Raw genomic sequence first — 16,585 nt, forward strand, 5'->3', positions numbered from 1 at the left:
ACTATAATGTGGTCGTGACATTTGAAAACACTGTGCTGTATCTGAAACTATAAACTCCCGATCATTGTCACTCTGCTAACGGGAGCAACGTACTATTGTTATCAGATATGTCTGCACTCATTAGGTCAAAGCAAGTTGTGACAGTAACTGGAAGTTTTCAATCACAGATACACTAGACCATGTGCCCATTTTCTTCAAGAGCATGGTGTACTGAGGCTTTCATCAGTGTAAGTCCATCATTGTTGTAAAAGTCACTTTCTGCACGTACAGGTGAACATGCATCTGCCATCTAAAATAGTTAGTGGCAGTTTTTCAAAAGGTCTATATTTTTGGTGCAGCAGTACACTGGAAAAAATGCCCCTCCAAAAATAAGTAAAAAAAAAAAAACAACAAATACAAGACGTTTTTGCTTGAAATAAGCAAAAAAATCTGCCAATGGAACTAGTGAAAATCGGCTTGTTAAGATTTCTTGAAATAAGATGTGATATTTAGGACTTTTGAGATAAAAGTGATCTTGAAATTAGCTTAAAAACCTCTTCAAATGTAAAAAAAAAAGCTTGTTTCATATGATATGTGACTCAAAACCATTTGTTTTCAAGACTTTTTCATTTAACAAGATATTCCAGATGTATTGTCTTCAAACAAGTCCCTATATCTGGCTGAAATAGTACTTGTTTGGCAGTTGTGTCTTATATTAAGTGTAATGAGATATTTTGACTAGAAATTAGACAAATATACTTGGTAAGACTTGGTAAGATTTTTTCCAGTGTGTGGACACGTGGAACAAAGACGGTTCAAGAAGGCGCCCAACAAAGTGCGACACATTACTTTGTAATGGGACAGGGAGCACCATTAGATAGAGCTGAAGACTACGAGGGGGTATAGAGTTCAGACACAGTGACAAAGAAGTGGATGTGCTTTTTTGTTTTCGTTGTAACACTCACCAGATCCTTCTGAACGCCCGTCGCTGCCTATGAGCGGCACTGTGATGGCTGCTGTGGCGACACCGTCGGTAGCCATCGTGGTGTAGACAACAGGCAGCGACTGCACCACCACAGGGATGGTCTGCAGCTGGCCAACCTTGCTGGGCATGCTGACCGAGGGGATAGTATGGATAACATGGAGAATCTGCTGGCCCCCAGCACCCTGTGTGGCTAAGATGGAGCCTGGAGAGAGGACCTGGATGGGAAAGAAGAAGAAGGTGGAAGCATAACTGACTAGATAGATAGATAGATAGATAGATAGATAGATAGATAGATAGATAGATAGATAGATAGATAGATAGATAGATAGATAGATAGATAGATAGATAGATAGATAGATAGATAGATAGATAGATAGATAGATAGATAGATAGATAGATAGATAGATAGATACTTTATTAATCCCAATTTGGGAAATTGTTTTGTTGCAGCAGCATACAGTAAAATATATGAAAACAATTAAAGTAGTAAAAACAAGCAAATAGAATAAAATAAAAATAAAAATAAAATAGAATAAAATAAAAATAAAAATAAAAATAAAAATAAAAATAAAAATAAAAATAAAATAAAAATAAAAATAAAAATAAAAATAAAAAATAGTGAATAAACATTCGCTGTGTACAAATCTACAGTTTATTTTTTTGGTTATTGTTTTTTTTTTTTAGGAGAAAAATGGAGGCAGTAGGAGTTTGTGGTTACCATGGAGCCTATGGACTGTAGTGTGGAGGGGATTGGTGTGGCTGAAAGGCTGGGCTGGGTCACAGCGCTGCTGGGTGCAGGGCTGACTGTGGTGCTTATTGCAGATGCGGAGCGGGGCTTGTTGAGCGACAGGTCGACAGGTTCGGTCTGGTCCTCAGCGGGGCTCGAGTGAGGAGAAGAGGGTTCCGTCTTACATTCCGACTTCACCTTCAGATCTGTGGGCTGTGAGCAGTCGTCACATACGTCCGCCTGCTGTGAAGAACATGGAGAAATGTGGTTTTATTCCAGATTTCACACACTTGGCTCATGAAAGTGGTAACTTCATTTAAATCTTCAACACAGTCAGATCTTTATGCAAAACTCTTTTATTGTGTGATAAAGAAGTGGAGCGTGCCAAAAAACGCTGAAACCATGTTGGTTTACTGTTTAAAATGTCAGCAGGAGCAAAACATTTCAGATTTTTTTTTCAATTCTGTGGCTGCGTAGAAGGTAGTCTGGCAGATGCATTTATAGGGTTTCCAGGATTATGTTCATCCCTACTGATGACAGCCATCAGTAGGGATGGGAATCAAAAACCGGTTCTTGTTGAGAACCGGTTCCCAGTGTTTCAATTCCTTGGAATCGTGGAAAGTTTGGTTACACATCCCTAAAAAAGACGACAACAGGGCAACTTGCAAAGTGAATATTTCACCAAAGGGAGGAAATACTACCAACATGGAATAACTATGAATGAATGATTAACGTTGGTGAATCTGAACCCAGCAACGTTAGCAACGTTAGCATGTCCTCGGCTAACACTGCAGGTAACAAACTAACAAACACTGCCTATCATGTTAGCACCATTTGCCTCATTGTAAAAGCTGCTGTTAGGGAACCGATAAAGAGCCGAATTGTTAAGCAGAATCAAAAATGGAATTGTAAAAATCTTATCAATTCCCACCTCTAGCCATCCGTAGCATCAACGCTGGGACATATCTGGTTCTTTGTAGTAAATGAGGAAACACAGCAATGCTAACTATAACTTCCAGGGTTCAATGTGAAGTGAAAGCTTAAAAATTCTGGTCGGGAAAAACCAAAAAAAGTACACTTTGATCAAATATTCAAAAACTAATCAGGCTCGGGGTGAGGTTTTATCAAAAATCTCAACAACAAAGCATTTTTGCATTTGTTAACATGAGATTTTTTCTACAACAAAGCATCTTGAGATCATTTGGAATAGTTGTATCTTTACCAATCATGCATGTATTTTATACTTTCCCAACAAAGAACTGAAATAACTCAAACTAAAGGCTGTGATGTAAATGAACCCAATCATAGATCTCTCATGTCATGAACTTTTTTTCCCCCTTCAAATCACTAGAAATGGCAATGTCCGCAATCGGAACTGCTTCCACTCCAGATAAATGCTTTCGTACAACCTGCATGAAGCTTTTTCACACCGCACCCTCGTTTTCTGAGCCTCCTCAGAGGAATGGAGCTCCCTATCGCCTCTTCAGCCACCCAGGGTTCAGCTGCCATGCAGCACCAAAGTACGGGGAACAATGGCTGCTGTGTGGTACACTGGGGGGGGGGGGGGGAGAAAGTGAGACAGACATAGACAGAAAGGCCCCATGGGTATGGAGAGAGACTGGTACATACTGAGAGAGAGTGGGAAAAAGGGAAAGAGTGAGAAACAGGGGAAATGGAGAGAGAGGGAGAGGGAGGGAGCAGCAGCAAGCCAGCGAGTCAAGGAACTGGCATCCGTCCATTTCATCTGAGCATAGTTTGGCTCTGGGTGAGGAGGAGAGGGTGGAGACGCTGCTACACCCTTTTATCAGGTCACACAGTTCAGCTTTAAGCTGTGCTCATAATTGTGGACAAAAAGCTGAATCCACACATTGACAGACAGCCTGTCAGCCCATCATTACAGATGCAAATAACAGCGGTCAAAGGAGTGTGCTGTTTGTTTTGTACCGTTCGCTGCATTATGGGTGGCAACGTGTTACAGCTTGAGCATTTTTAATTTTTTTTTTTTTTTAATTTACCTTAGATATTCCTTATTGCAATAAACAACCAGACAAACAAAAAGGTAGAGAAGAGGAGAACACAAGAGAGGAGATTAAAAACATGAAGAGGAAGTGAAAGCACAGAAAAGGAAAAGATCGAATCTGAGAAGATTAAGTGACAACAAATGATAGAAAACATGAAATGAGAAAAAAGAAAAGGGCAAAAAACGCAAGAGAAAAGGAAAGAAGGGAAAGGGAGAGTAGAAATTAGAGGGAAAAACGCACATTTTTGTTTGAAAAATACAAACAAAAAGAAAGGAAAAGAAAGGAAAGGAAAGGAAAGGAAAGGAAAAGAAAGGAAAAGAAAGGAAAGGAAAGGAAAAGAAAGGAAAGGAAAGGAAAAGAAAGAAAAAGAAAGGAAAGGAAAGGAGAAGAAAGGAAAAGAAAAGAAAGGAAAGGAGAAGAAAGGAAAAGAAAAGAAAGGAACGGAAAGGAAAGGAAAGGAAAGGAAAGGAAAGGAAAGGAAAGGAAAAGAAAGGAAAGGAAAAGAAAGGAACGGAAAGGAAAAGAAAGGAAAGGAAAGGAAAAGAAAGAAAAAGAAAGGAAAGGAAAGGAGAAGAAAGGAAAAGAAAAGAAAGGAAAGGAGAAGAAAGGAAAAGAAAAGAAAGGAACGGAAAGGAAAGGAAAGGAAAGGAAAGGAAAGGAAAGGAAAGGAGAAGAAAGGAAAAGAAAAGAAAGGAACGGAAAGGAAAGGAAAGGAAAGGAAAGGAAAGGAAAGGAAAGGAAAGGAAAGGAAAGGAAAAGAAAGGAACGGAAAGGAAAAGAAAGGAACGGAAAGGAAAAGAAAGGAACGGAAAGGAAAAGAAAGGAAAGGAAAGGAAAAGAAAGGAAAGGAAAGGAAAGGAAAGGAAAGGAAAAGAAAAGAAAAGAAAAGAAAAGAAAAGAAAAGAAAAGAAAAGAAAAGAAAAGAAAAGAAAAGAAAAGAAAGGAAAGGAAAGGAAAGGAAAGGAAAGGAAAGGAAAGGAAGGAAAGGAAAGGAAAGGAAAGGAAAGGAAAGGAAAGGAAAGGAAAGGAAAGGAAAGAAGGCCTCAACGCGTACCAAAATGTATACACTGAACCTGGAGAAAACTTGGCCGAGGTAAAGGGGAAATAAAGAAGCTCTTGCAGTGGGAAAGCCAAATAGAGAAAGTGCAAAAAGAAAAATGAAGGACAAAAAGGGGGAGATCAGTGAGGAAAGAGAAAGTAGGGCTGTAACATGATTAGGCGGTAAAAAAAAAAAAGCGAGGGGAAAAAAATCCTGAAAAGAAAATGAAGTGTGAAAGAAGCAAGGGAGTGGGTGAGGCAGAGAGGAGAGAAAGAAACCAGAGAGGAAGACAGAGTGGGTGGGAAAGGCCTAGCGTTGCCATGGAAACTGGGAGCCATCAGCTGACTCCATGTTTTCCACTCACTCCCCACCCACCACCAACTCCCTTTCCTCTCCCTCCCCGTCCACTCATCTTTTCATCCCCACAGCGCCACCTCTCCTCTCCTCCCTTTTTGTCTTTCACTCACTTTCACAACCACACCTCTTTCACCTTTCTCTCCCACACAACCGCCTCTCTCTCTCTCTCTAGCATCCGTTGCCAATCTCTCACTCTTCATATCAACCACACCCTCGCTGCCTCACCCTCTCATCTCCTCATTGACTGTAATATCTGCCCACTCGGCCTCGTGTTTTCTTGCAAACCCGCAAAATCCAGTGTGCCAAATTCATCGAAAAAAAGGACAGAAAGGCCGGATCCAACAGGAAAAAAAAAGAGCTGGAGAAAAACTGTGATCTGATCTGGGAGAGAGAGAAAAAACTGAGGAGAGGGAGAAAAATACTTTCCATGAGGATGAAGTGATTAGCTTTGAAATGAGCAAGTATAGCAGCTCATTATCCACTGGACAGAAAAATGTCTTGACACTCTTGTTGCTGAACCACAGGAGCTAATTTCGGAGGGAGACAGGAGGAAACTCGTGGCTCAGTGTTAGAGGGATTACTTTATCTTTCCATACAGTTGTCAGAATCAATATGATTTTTTTTCTGCAAATGATCGAGTTTATTGCAAAAGGACAACGTAAAATTAAAGCACATCACTTGCCATCTCAAGTGAGGCAAATGTGATGTGATTTAAAAGGAAAACACAAAAAGTACTTCCTTTTCGTGGCTAATACACGAGGCCTGACTGTTATTAAGCATACTTTATTCTAATTTAAGGTTCTTGGGCACATAGGTTTTTCTTTAAATACACTGAAAAAATCAAAGTCTTACCAAGTATATTTGTCTCATTGAGTATCTCATTACACTTAATATAAGACACAAATGCCTAACAAGTACTATTTCAGCCAGATATAGGGACTTATTTTAATACAATACATCTGGAATATCTTGTTGAATGAAAAAGTCTTGAAAACAAATTGTTTTGAGTCACATATCATATGAAACAAGCTTATTTTGACATTTGAAGAGGTTTTTAAGCTAATTTCAAGATCACTTTTATCTCAAAAGTCCTAAATATCACATCTTATTTCAAGAAATCTTGACAAGCCGATTTTCACTAGTTCCATTGGCAGATTTATTTGCTTATTTCAAGCAAAAACGTCTTTTATTTGTTGTTTTTCTTACTTATTTTTGAAGGACCATTTTGTACCAGTTATGTTGGCTGCGAGAGAATGATTTGAAAACTCTGTATGTGGACAGTCATACAACAGACCTGAGTTTGAGTTGCATAAAGTTAGGCTTAAACTAGCTTGAACTGTTAAGATTTCGAGTTTGTGAATCTGAATATTTGCTCACAAAGCAGGTAACTCTGTAATACTATGAAGTTATAATGCAAATTTTGACCCCGTCTTTATACACTGCAAAAAATAGGGGTCTTCAAACAAGATAAAAAACACTAAAACTAAGGGAAAAGGTACTCAAAACAGGAGAAAAAAATCTGTCAATGCAGCAAGATAATTTGACTTGGCAAGATTTCTTAAATTAAGATTGTAGGAGTTTTGTTTCTAGATTTAACAAAGACAGTTTGGTGAACAAACATTTGTCTTATATGCTTAAAATCCAAGGAATAAAGTGTGTTTTCAGATATTTTCTGTGTGACTCTTGAATCGAGCATGTTGAGTTTGTTATTGAATCTTAAAACAAGATTTATTTTGATGAGACTTTGGAGGAGAAACGTAATTACATCTTATTTTAAGTGTTAATGTCTCATTTTATGATTCCTCCCTGCCTGTTTCAGACAAAAAAGTAAAGTTTTGCTTGATATAAGATTATCCTGTTAAGCTGAAGACTTAAAATAAGAAATTAATTCTTAAAACAATAAAAAAAATATCTAGCACTTCTAAATGTAAGGTTTTTTGCTTGGTAAGAACCAAATAATTTGCAGTGTACCTCAGACTGATTGGTCGGTAACAGCTCAATCACTAATCACAACATGGTTTCTCCCGCAGGTAGAATACAGCAAAGTACCTTTTATTATGTAACTGAAATGATTTTGCATTGTGGACAAACATGACCTGGAGTTAGTGATGTTGAACTAGTGCCACAACAAGACACAGGATGAATAGATTGTTGTATCTTTTAACTCTGCAGATTTTTTTAAATTTGTTTTTACTATTATCTCCATGTTTAATCACGGAGTTCCACCAAAATTGATAGATTAGTCGTGAATTAACATAGATTGTAGTGATGAGTCGGAGCGCTCGCCACCATGTTTGTTGCATTCAGACTAAACTTAGAGCCCTAATCTTTAAGAAAAGATGGTTATCATTTAAATTATTGAACAAACTAGATGATTATGATCGAAAATGGGGCCCCTACCTGGCTTATATTCAATTAGCGACCCTCTCCAGCTCAAATACTTAGGCATCTGAATACAGCTGAACTCTTGAAACTTCATGTCCAGATTTCGTTTGGCATCACTTTTGTTTGTATTTATTTTGTATTTATCCATTTTATTATTATTATTCTTTTTTTTTTTTTTTTTACTAATATACTAATACTGATGTGTGTGATTATATTTATATATATTTTTTTTATTTGTTAATTTTTGTTTTGTATACATTCGTTCCTTTTACTATTTAATTTTGTGTGTGTGTAATCTTGTATAATTCACTTGAAGTCACTTATCAAGGACTGAATTTATATTGTATAATAATATAATGTGGATTATTGTTTGGTCATTGTTATTGTTTGAAAAAAAAAAAGTTTAAATCATAAAAAAAAAAGAAAAGATGGTTAACGTTCAGACTCTTAACATTTTTAAATCATTTTGTGGTGATTTTCAGGGGATTGTTTTCGGATACATGGAGATCTAACCGAACCAACCCAGCAGCTTCCTGCAATCGCTGCGTTATTATCTTTTATCTTCTTGCATTTTCCAGACGAAAATAAATTACTGCAATGGAAAAATAATAATGTAGAGAGAAAGAAAAAAAACTAGCAACAAATTGAAAAGTGAAAATGAGTTAAACAAAACCAATGTTTGGAATCCAGCACAATAAGGTATGAAAGGTCCAATACCTCGCATAGGTTAATATAGTTGAATTGATGCTATCATTCTAAGTGAAATGTGGAGATTTTTCTGTGTTAAATAAAATTAAAATAAATAAAACTATTAAAAAAACATTGTAACATTCCACTTGCAATTTTAGAGAGTGAGAAAAAGTCACGGTACTGTTAAATAACTCAGACAATCCCAACAAACCGCCTCGCTTTTAAAACAAGACTCACTTTAAAAACAATAAATTCAACATGTCCAACCCTGGCTCCGCTACATGCGTTGCTATGGAGCCTTGCTCTTCCTCCCCCTGCACTCCTCAGTTCAACTGCTCCATCATAAAATGGGTCACCCACTGTTCGCCTTGCAATTAATTCATGTGATCTCTAACTTGAATGGATGCTGCCGTGACTGCAGCGGCGACGAAGCCTGTCAGGGAGAAAGATGCACTACGTCCAAAGGGCTTTAATCCTCCTGTACTCACACCACATGTCACACAGGTAAAGCAATGAGTGATTTATGGAGCAATAAATCTCTGCTATCAGTTTGCTCACAGAGGATTGTGGACGTGGCACAGTGTGTGTGATGTTTAACACACACCAGCAGGTCTGGAGTGTGTGGAACTTCACAAGACAGAAAGGCTTCATATGATGTTTTTTTCTGGCTTCTTCTTCCCATCATATCAGAAGCACTAAATCTACTAACTGAACTCAGGTCACCGACTAATCCATTTATAAATACCCGAATGAATCCATTTAAGGCGAGACACGGCGGGCAAAAACAGTGATTTTTCATGCGGTGGTCAATTTTTAGATTTTGGGCCAGTCTACTCCTTCAATATGTGTTATTTAAAAACAAATTAAAATGTTTATTTCATCACATTTTGTTTAATCGCAGCAGTACGTTTCGCCCAAATTTACCAAAATGAATTCCCCCTTTTTAAATCTTTAAATGCCATTTTCTCAAAATCAGTTTTTTGTATTTTTCCAGTATCAATATCTCAGACTATGGAGCACCTACTAACACCAAACTTTCCAGTTATACACTTAGCAGTATTCTGAAGATGTTTACAGAAGGATTTGTTGATAAATCATTCCTGGCCTGATTTGTGTGACATTATAATAAAAAAAATATGGCGAAAATTGATGTTTTTTAGGCTATGGACAGTATATTTTGATTTCCTAGGAAATGAAAGCAGATATCCTGAAATCCCTCTGTAATTTTCTTTTTATTTTGTGTGTAAACAAAATGAAAAAATAGTTTTGCACCTGGCTTTATCATATCAGATAATCATATCAGATCTATCTTCCGGAAATATATGCAAATGTGTGCATATTTAATGAGATAATGCCTAATTTGCATAGTTAAACATACACATTTCTAAAACTTGTAATACATTTTTTTTCCATACTTGTATAAGTAATCAACTGAGGAAGTTTCATGGTTATATCTATTATTTTAAAATATTACCCTATTCACCTGTAGCGTCTCTACAGCCACCGTCTACAGTGTGAGCTCAAACTTAATGCCTTTTTCTAGGTAATGTCATAATTTTACTGTTTTGGTAGTCAGAAAATGTCCCTCTGTCATCACAGGGATGTTTCCACAAACAGTTTAGAGATTGCTTATCGATTCATTATGTCAAACCAGTGTAACAAAGTTCTACTTTTCTTACTGCTGCTGCCAGTCTCTCTTTTTTTCTAACAGTCCTTCCAACGTGAGCCCTTTAATACAAATACAGCCGACAACAGAAAGCCTCTTTTCCTACAAATACAATTGAAACGCATATATGCAACACTGACTTTCAGCTCAAGCATAATTGGTAGAATAAGGTTTATTGACCAAATTGTTTGAAAAGAAACCAGTGACAGACTTGGTAAGACATCTGCTGCACCCCTACTCGTCATCAGTCATCTGTAAGAAAAGAAACTCTATGTATTTTTATTATGATTATTATTACGTGTTATTATTATTATTATAGTATTTATTTGTCTACCTCCTTTTTTATTATTTATTTATTTATTTTAATTATCCTTAGCGCTCTTAATTGTTGTTGTTTTTGTCTTTATTTAGCTATTTACTTATCTGTGAAATCCTATAACATGTAAAAGACCTAGGGGAGGGGAGGGTGGTTTGTACACAAGTTCTTAAGTTGTTTGGGTAAAGAAAAAAGAAAATTACTTGTATTCCTGTATACACTTCATATTTTTGTCTTGCATTTGATAAATAAATAAGAAAAAAGAAAGAAAAGAAACTCCAAAAAAAGATAAATCCACTGATGTCTTCTACACGACTACGTCCATAGGTGCAGAGGTGAGACAAACGCCACAGTGGCTGCATATGAAAGGTGAGGAAAAAGGTGAGAGAAGAATACAAGTACGAAGAGAAATTCAGTGAGTTCGAAACCGCATACTTCACCTACTAACTTTTTGAGTTAGTATGCGAGTTTGCGTAAGCGAGAAGTTCCCGGATGCATACTAGATTCTCTGAAATGTTGAGTATGCATCATGAGGTTACTACTCATACTCAAACTACCCAAGATGCAACGTAACGCGACGTCGCCGGTCGTCATTTCCTGTCAAAACGGCAGTTTCAAGCTAGCTACAACGAGGGTAGGTTCACTTCCTGTTTTCAAAACAAAAGCACCGATTGTATCGTAATGATAAAAGGCAACGGGTATTTTATTTTGTGAAAATAACCGGAAGTAACCGGCTAGCTTTAGCAGCGCCAAATTCGTGGGAACAAACAAATTTTGTCAGATTTTCAACACGTTGGGGATCTAAACGACTACTTTCTCGCCTGGTAAGGCTGCGGCTACACGAAAACGGTTTTCACTGTAAACGATACTTTTTCTTATCGTTTGGCTGTCGCGGCCACACGGAGCCGGCGTTCCCACTACCCCAAAACGATAGTTTTTGAGAACGAGTTCCAGAGTGGGAAAGTTTGAAAACGGCCTCGTTTCGTTTCCATTGTTACAGCTAAAACGTTTTTGCATCAGTCACACGTTGACGCTGTGAGCCAATTTTAACACTTCTCTATTGTCTCACAGCGTGGCGTGTGTACTGCATCGTTTCATCGTTTTCATCCGTTTTTGTCTGGACCTGAGTCTTTACAGCAGCGCGTTGCCGTGTGGTCGCAAGAATTTTCGTACCCGTTTAAAAAAAAAAAAAACCTTGTTTCGTTTTCGTGTAGCCGTAGCCTAAATGTTTTAAATGTTGCTAAAGTTATATATTTACAGTGTAATTACATCAGTCTGTCAGCTGACATTTATTTCAACTCAGACAAAAAGAGGTACTTAACATGTACAGCATTTTTTAAAGTTTACAGAAAAATCTATTTTTAAAATCATCCCATAAAAAAAAAAAATAAAAATAAAAAAAATCGCGACGTACATAAATAAATTCGCGATGTACATAAATAAATTTTTTCACCCACCCCTAGTAAATAAAGTGTGAAGACAGAGATGGACGGTACAAGAAAAAAAAAATGGGAGGAAAACTAACAGCTGGGGGAGATATCAACCACAAAGGCAGGCTGTCCTGCCTACAACATCCACACAGATACAGCTCCACCCCTCACATAGCTGGATCTCCCAGTTCCTCACCAGCTGCCCCCAGCCTGTGTTAAAGTGCAAGTCTGCTCGTCTCTGTTTCTCCCTTGTTCACCCAGCTGTTAAGAGGCTGATCCCAGCTCAGCTCGGAGCGTCTCTTAATGTTGACTCTGGGGCTAATGTTGCCAGCGCTGATTTCCTGCGCACTTAGTAACCTATTCATCGTCTGACCAACATTGCAGCAAACTGCCTGAGTGTAATTACGGCTGTACGTTGCGTATGAATGAACACCGCAGCTCTGTTGGGATAAAAGCAGTCGATGTAGGTAACAGCTTAACAGAACAATTGAGGGCCTCTGTGTCCTATTAACCCATTTTAAAAAGAAACACACATCAGACTTGACATTAAAAAAGCCATTACTTATCACACTGGAAAAAATCAAAGTCTTACCAAGAATATTTGTCTAATTTCTAGTCAAAATATCTCATTTAATCGCATTTAATATAAGACACAACTGCCTAACAAGTACCATTTCAGCCAGATATAGGGATTTGTTTGAAGACAATACATCTGGAATATCTTGTTAAGTGAAAAAGTCTTGAAAACAAATTGTTTTGAGTCACATTTCACATGAAACAAGCTTTTTTTTTTTTACATTTGAAGAGGTTTTTAAGCTAATTTCAAGATCACTTTTATCTTAAAAGTCTTAAATATCACATTTTATTTCAAGAAATCTTGAAAAGCCGATTTTCACTAGTTCCACTGTCAGATTTTTTTGCTTATTTCAAGCAAAAACGTCTTTTATTTGTTGTTTTTTTACTTATTTTTGGAGCTGCATTTTTTCCAGTGCAGACCAAGAGAACATAAGGAAACTAACTAATATCTTGTAACTTCAGTAAATCCCAGTTGAGGCACAACAGTGTGAAAATGCATAAAAATATCCTTTAAATTAGTCAAAATGGTGTGAAATTTCAATGAAGCTGGTGGGCTATGATTTACAAGTAATTCTTTCTTGCTGGTTAGTGATAGATAGTTTAGTATTGCACCTCTGTTGCCTTCAGATAAAGTATTACAAACAAAAAAAGAGAAGAAAAAAATTGGAAAAAGAAAATATAAAATTGGAATATTCCCTAACATACAAAGCTTTCATGCTTTATTTTATCTAAACCCTTAAAGTGGATGGGAAAAAAACAAACAGCGATCAACAACAACAAAAAATAAATAAATGAATAAATCAAACAGAGGTGTACGCCTACTGAGCGATTTACTTCCCAGATTTGATCCCACAAAGATAAAGCTTGTGTCAGTGTGTGAAACAACAAGCCTAAAGACAGCGGAACATAGACGAAAAAGAAAGTTAGAGATCCCCTCCATTATAAATAAAGTTTACATTAAGCATGTTAATATGTTCATGAGATGTTTGTGTTACAAGGCACACCGTACCATGAGCTGTATGTTTCACACAGAAGATTTGAGGAACCAATCCTGGCGCATGAGCTGTGATTAACTTAAACAATGGGAAGCGAGCACAAGATATGAGGAGGCACGTAGCTTCTCAGCCTGGCTGCTAACCACTAGCAGACTAAACTCCGCCCACCTGCATGTGGGGCCAGATTTAGCATATTCACACACATCCCAGTTCCCTGAATGAAGGAAGTGGTGCAGTCACAATTATGGCTCCTTTACGTTAAACGTAATCTCTTAGTTCACTTGTCAAACGCCACATTTGAATCAAATATGAACACATTCTACTGACAAATGTGGGAGAAACATAAGAATGCAGCAAGAACTCTGGCAAAGATACATTTGGCGCCATCATTCGTGTTTTTTTCTCACTTCTAAATGAGTATTTACCAGCCTGGTCTAAACTAACTGTTGGTGCTACAACAGCCCATATATTCCAACACTTCATTTTTCACTGGTACGTGCTGTAAAAGTAACAAGATGTATATTCAAAAGAATTATATTGCGTATTTTACTGTGTAAAACCACAAAGTTTGGTATTTTCTTTTCTCTGTGTATCTCTTTAAGATTGCATGATGATGCAATTATTTCCTCTTTCGCTGTTACTTCTGTAGAAACGTGTCTGAACGTGTCGCACCCGCCTGTGCATTGTACTTTACAGAACACGTAGGAGAGACTGGAGCTGCGAGAAATGTAACAATTCAGAGAAGTCTGACAACACTCATGGCCTCCGGTCCTCAGTTAACACCTAAGAAGTGTTCGTTTTCCAAAAGGTCTGTTGGAGTTCCTTCCGAACGTCGCTTTTGAGTCAGTCATCAAAGCGTGCCGTCTTTTCAAGTTGTTAACACATTGTTCTAGTTTTCACTCCTTCCTGTACAGAAGTAACGCCACACAGGAAAGACAAGTTCTGTGGATTAAAAGAAAATACTTTAAATAAACTCCTAAAGTCTCCAACTAACAAGCAAGACCAAAAAAAGGTCTCGGGGGGGGGGACGACAACATGCAAGCAATTTACTAATGTTCAGATCTTCAAAATAAGCTCAATAAAAATGAGCAAAAAATGTTATTGCACTGAATTAAACAGGTTTTATCTCCTAAATGCCTATATAGCCCAGAGTAGAAAAATTTGCCACTTGTCTCTTCATTCCAGTAAAAACAAAAATGAAGATTAAAACCTTTTATGAACAAAAAAACCTTCTTATATCCGAGGTCAGCCACCCTGACAGTGAACCTTTCAACATGTCATTAGAGACAATGTTGGCCGCCACACCTCCTCTGCTGCAGGAAGCAGACTGTTTCTGTTGGAACCAGGTGGATCCATCTCACAATGACGCGGCTTTTTTCTCTCCTCGCTCTTGCTCTTTGACAGCTGACATTTTCTACCCGTCTCCCAGTGTGTCCGTTCAAACAGCTACAAACCCCCCTTCTTCACAAAGACAACTGACACGAATCCCACAAAAGCCAGGTGACAGCTGTAAGTACATAAACACAGCGGAAGCTACATCGGGTTGTGAAATAAGGGGCTGTGACAATTACTGCTATGATTTCATTACGTTGCCTGTGAAGACACTCCGCCTGTGCTTCCCTTCCTCAGTGTACCGTCATTCTCAAGGTACACACAAGTTATGAAGTGACGTTTACATGTTTTTTATACAAAAGAAAATCAAGCAGGTAATCATCATCATCATGTTATATTGAAAACATTTCTGTTCTCATGTGTCTATGCATGAAATATCTTTTAACTTATCTAGACTGTTGCTTGTTTTTGAATTCATTTAAATGATTTTATTTGTTTCTCTTTATATTCTTTTATGTATTTTTAATGCTTCTTCCACTCCCTGCTGCAATGCTTTTATTTTATGTAAAGCACTTTGAATTGTTTGTACATGAAATGTGCTATATAAATAAATTTGATTTGATTTTGATATTACATACACTATATTGCTAAAAGTATTCACTCACCCATCCAAATAATAAAATTCAGGTGTTCCAATCACTTCCATGGCCACAGGTGTATAAAGTCAAGCACCTAGGCACGCAGTCTGCTTCTACAAACATCTGTGAAAGAGTCGCACTCAGGAGCTCAGTGAATTCCAGCCTGGTGCCGCGATAGGATGCCACCTGTGCAACAAGTCCAGATGTGACATTTCCTCACTACTAAATATTCCACAGTCAACTGTCAGCAGTGTTATAACAAAGTGGAAGCGATTGGGAACGACAGCAACTCAGCCACGTAAAAGGAAAAGGACAGAGCGGGTCGGCGGATGCTGAGGCGCATAGTGCGCAGAGGTCGCCAACTTTCTGCAGAGTCGATCGCTACAGACCTCCAAAGTTCATGTGGCCCAAGTGAAATGCAAAGCGTCGGATGCAGAGGTGTAAAGAACGCCACCACTGGACTCCAGAGCAGTGGAGACGCCTTCTCTGGAGTGACGAATCACGCTTCTCCATCTGGCAATCTGATGGAGGAGTCTGGGTTTGGTGGCTGCCTGGAGAACGGTACTTTTCTGACTGCATTGTGGCAAGTGTAAAATTTGGTGGAGGGGGGATTATGGTGTGGGGTTGTTTTCCAGGAGCTGAGCTTGGCCCCTTATGGCGCTTTTCCACTACCTCTACACGGCTCACCCTGCGGCTTTTTGTCGCACAGAAGGCAAGAGAAGAGAGCCAGAGAAGACTCCTGGCCGCCAGACAAAACAGTATTGAAAAGTACCGGAGAGTTTTGTTACGAGCTTCAAAAAGACGACGTTTGGAGGTAAGCTAACGGTTGCTAACGCTAAGCTTTTATTATCCGCGTTATGACGCTTCCAGTGACGACACTCATCGGCCAATCAGTGGAAGGCAGTCGGCCGACGTCACGTTTTAGTAACGCTTCGGCCCGCTTGGAACCAGGGCTGAGGTGATACGGAAAATCCTGCCGGTTGCAGGTACGGCGTGCTAGAGGAAACACGCAATAGGGCGCCGATCCGAGCCGAAGCGAGCTGGTGGAAAAGCGCCATTAGTTCCAGTGAAAGGAAACAGTTTTGCGAAACAGTTTGGGGACGGCCCCTTCCTGTTCCAACATGACTGCGCACCAGTGCACAAAGCAAGGTCCATAAAGACATGAGCGAGTTTGGTGTGGAAGAACCTGACTGGCCTGCACAGAGTTCTGACCTCAACCCGATAGAACAAAAGAGCAAAAGGTGGGGTACACCCCAGATGGGTCACCCGTCCATCACAGGGCCACGCAGAGACAAATACCCATACATGCTCACACTCACTCCTAGGGAGAACATGCTAACTTCACAATGCTAACCACGGCTGGTGTGGGGATTAGCAATCAGTTTGAGATCTGGACCTTGACTGGAGAAGTGCAACAGGACCTTTATCTGTCAGACAGATGCTCTCACA

General features: G+C 38.6%; 1 protein-coding gene across 5 annotated transcripts in view; it reads right to left on the reverse strand.

Moving 5' to 3' along the window:
* klf8 (Kruppel like factor 8) overlaps positions 1-16,585 on the reverse strand; it is a 106,804-nt gene that overhangs the window by 12,777 nt on the left and 77,442 nt on the right. For all 5 annotated transcript variants that reach the window (XM_075487406.1, XM_075487404.1, XM_075487403.1 and 2 more), the window contains 2 exons: positions 1,683-1,934; positions 945-1,179 (listed from right to left, as the gene is read on the reverse strand). In XM_075487406.1, the coding sequence (XP_075343521.1) occupies positions 945-1,179; positions 1,683-1,934 (487 nt within the window). The remainder of the gene's footprint in view (positions 1-944; positions 1,180-1,682; positions 1,935-16,585) is intronic.

This window comes from Odontesthes bonariensis, chromosome 16 (assembly GCF_027942865.1).
Source record: "Odontesthes bonariensis isolate fOdoBon6 chromosome 16, fOdoBon6.hap1, whole genome shotgun sequence".
NCBI classification, from domain to species: Eukaryota; Metazoa; Chordata; class Actinopteri; order Atheriniformes; family Atherinopsidae; genus Odontesthes; species Odontesthes bonariensis.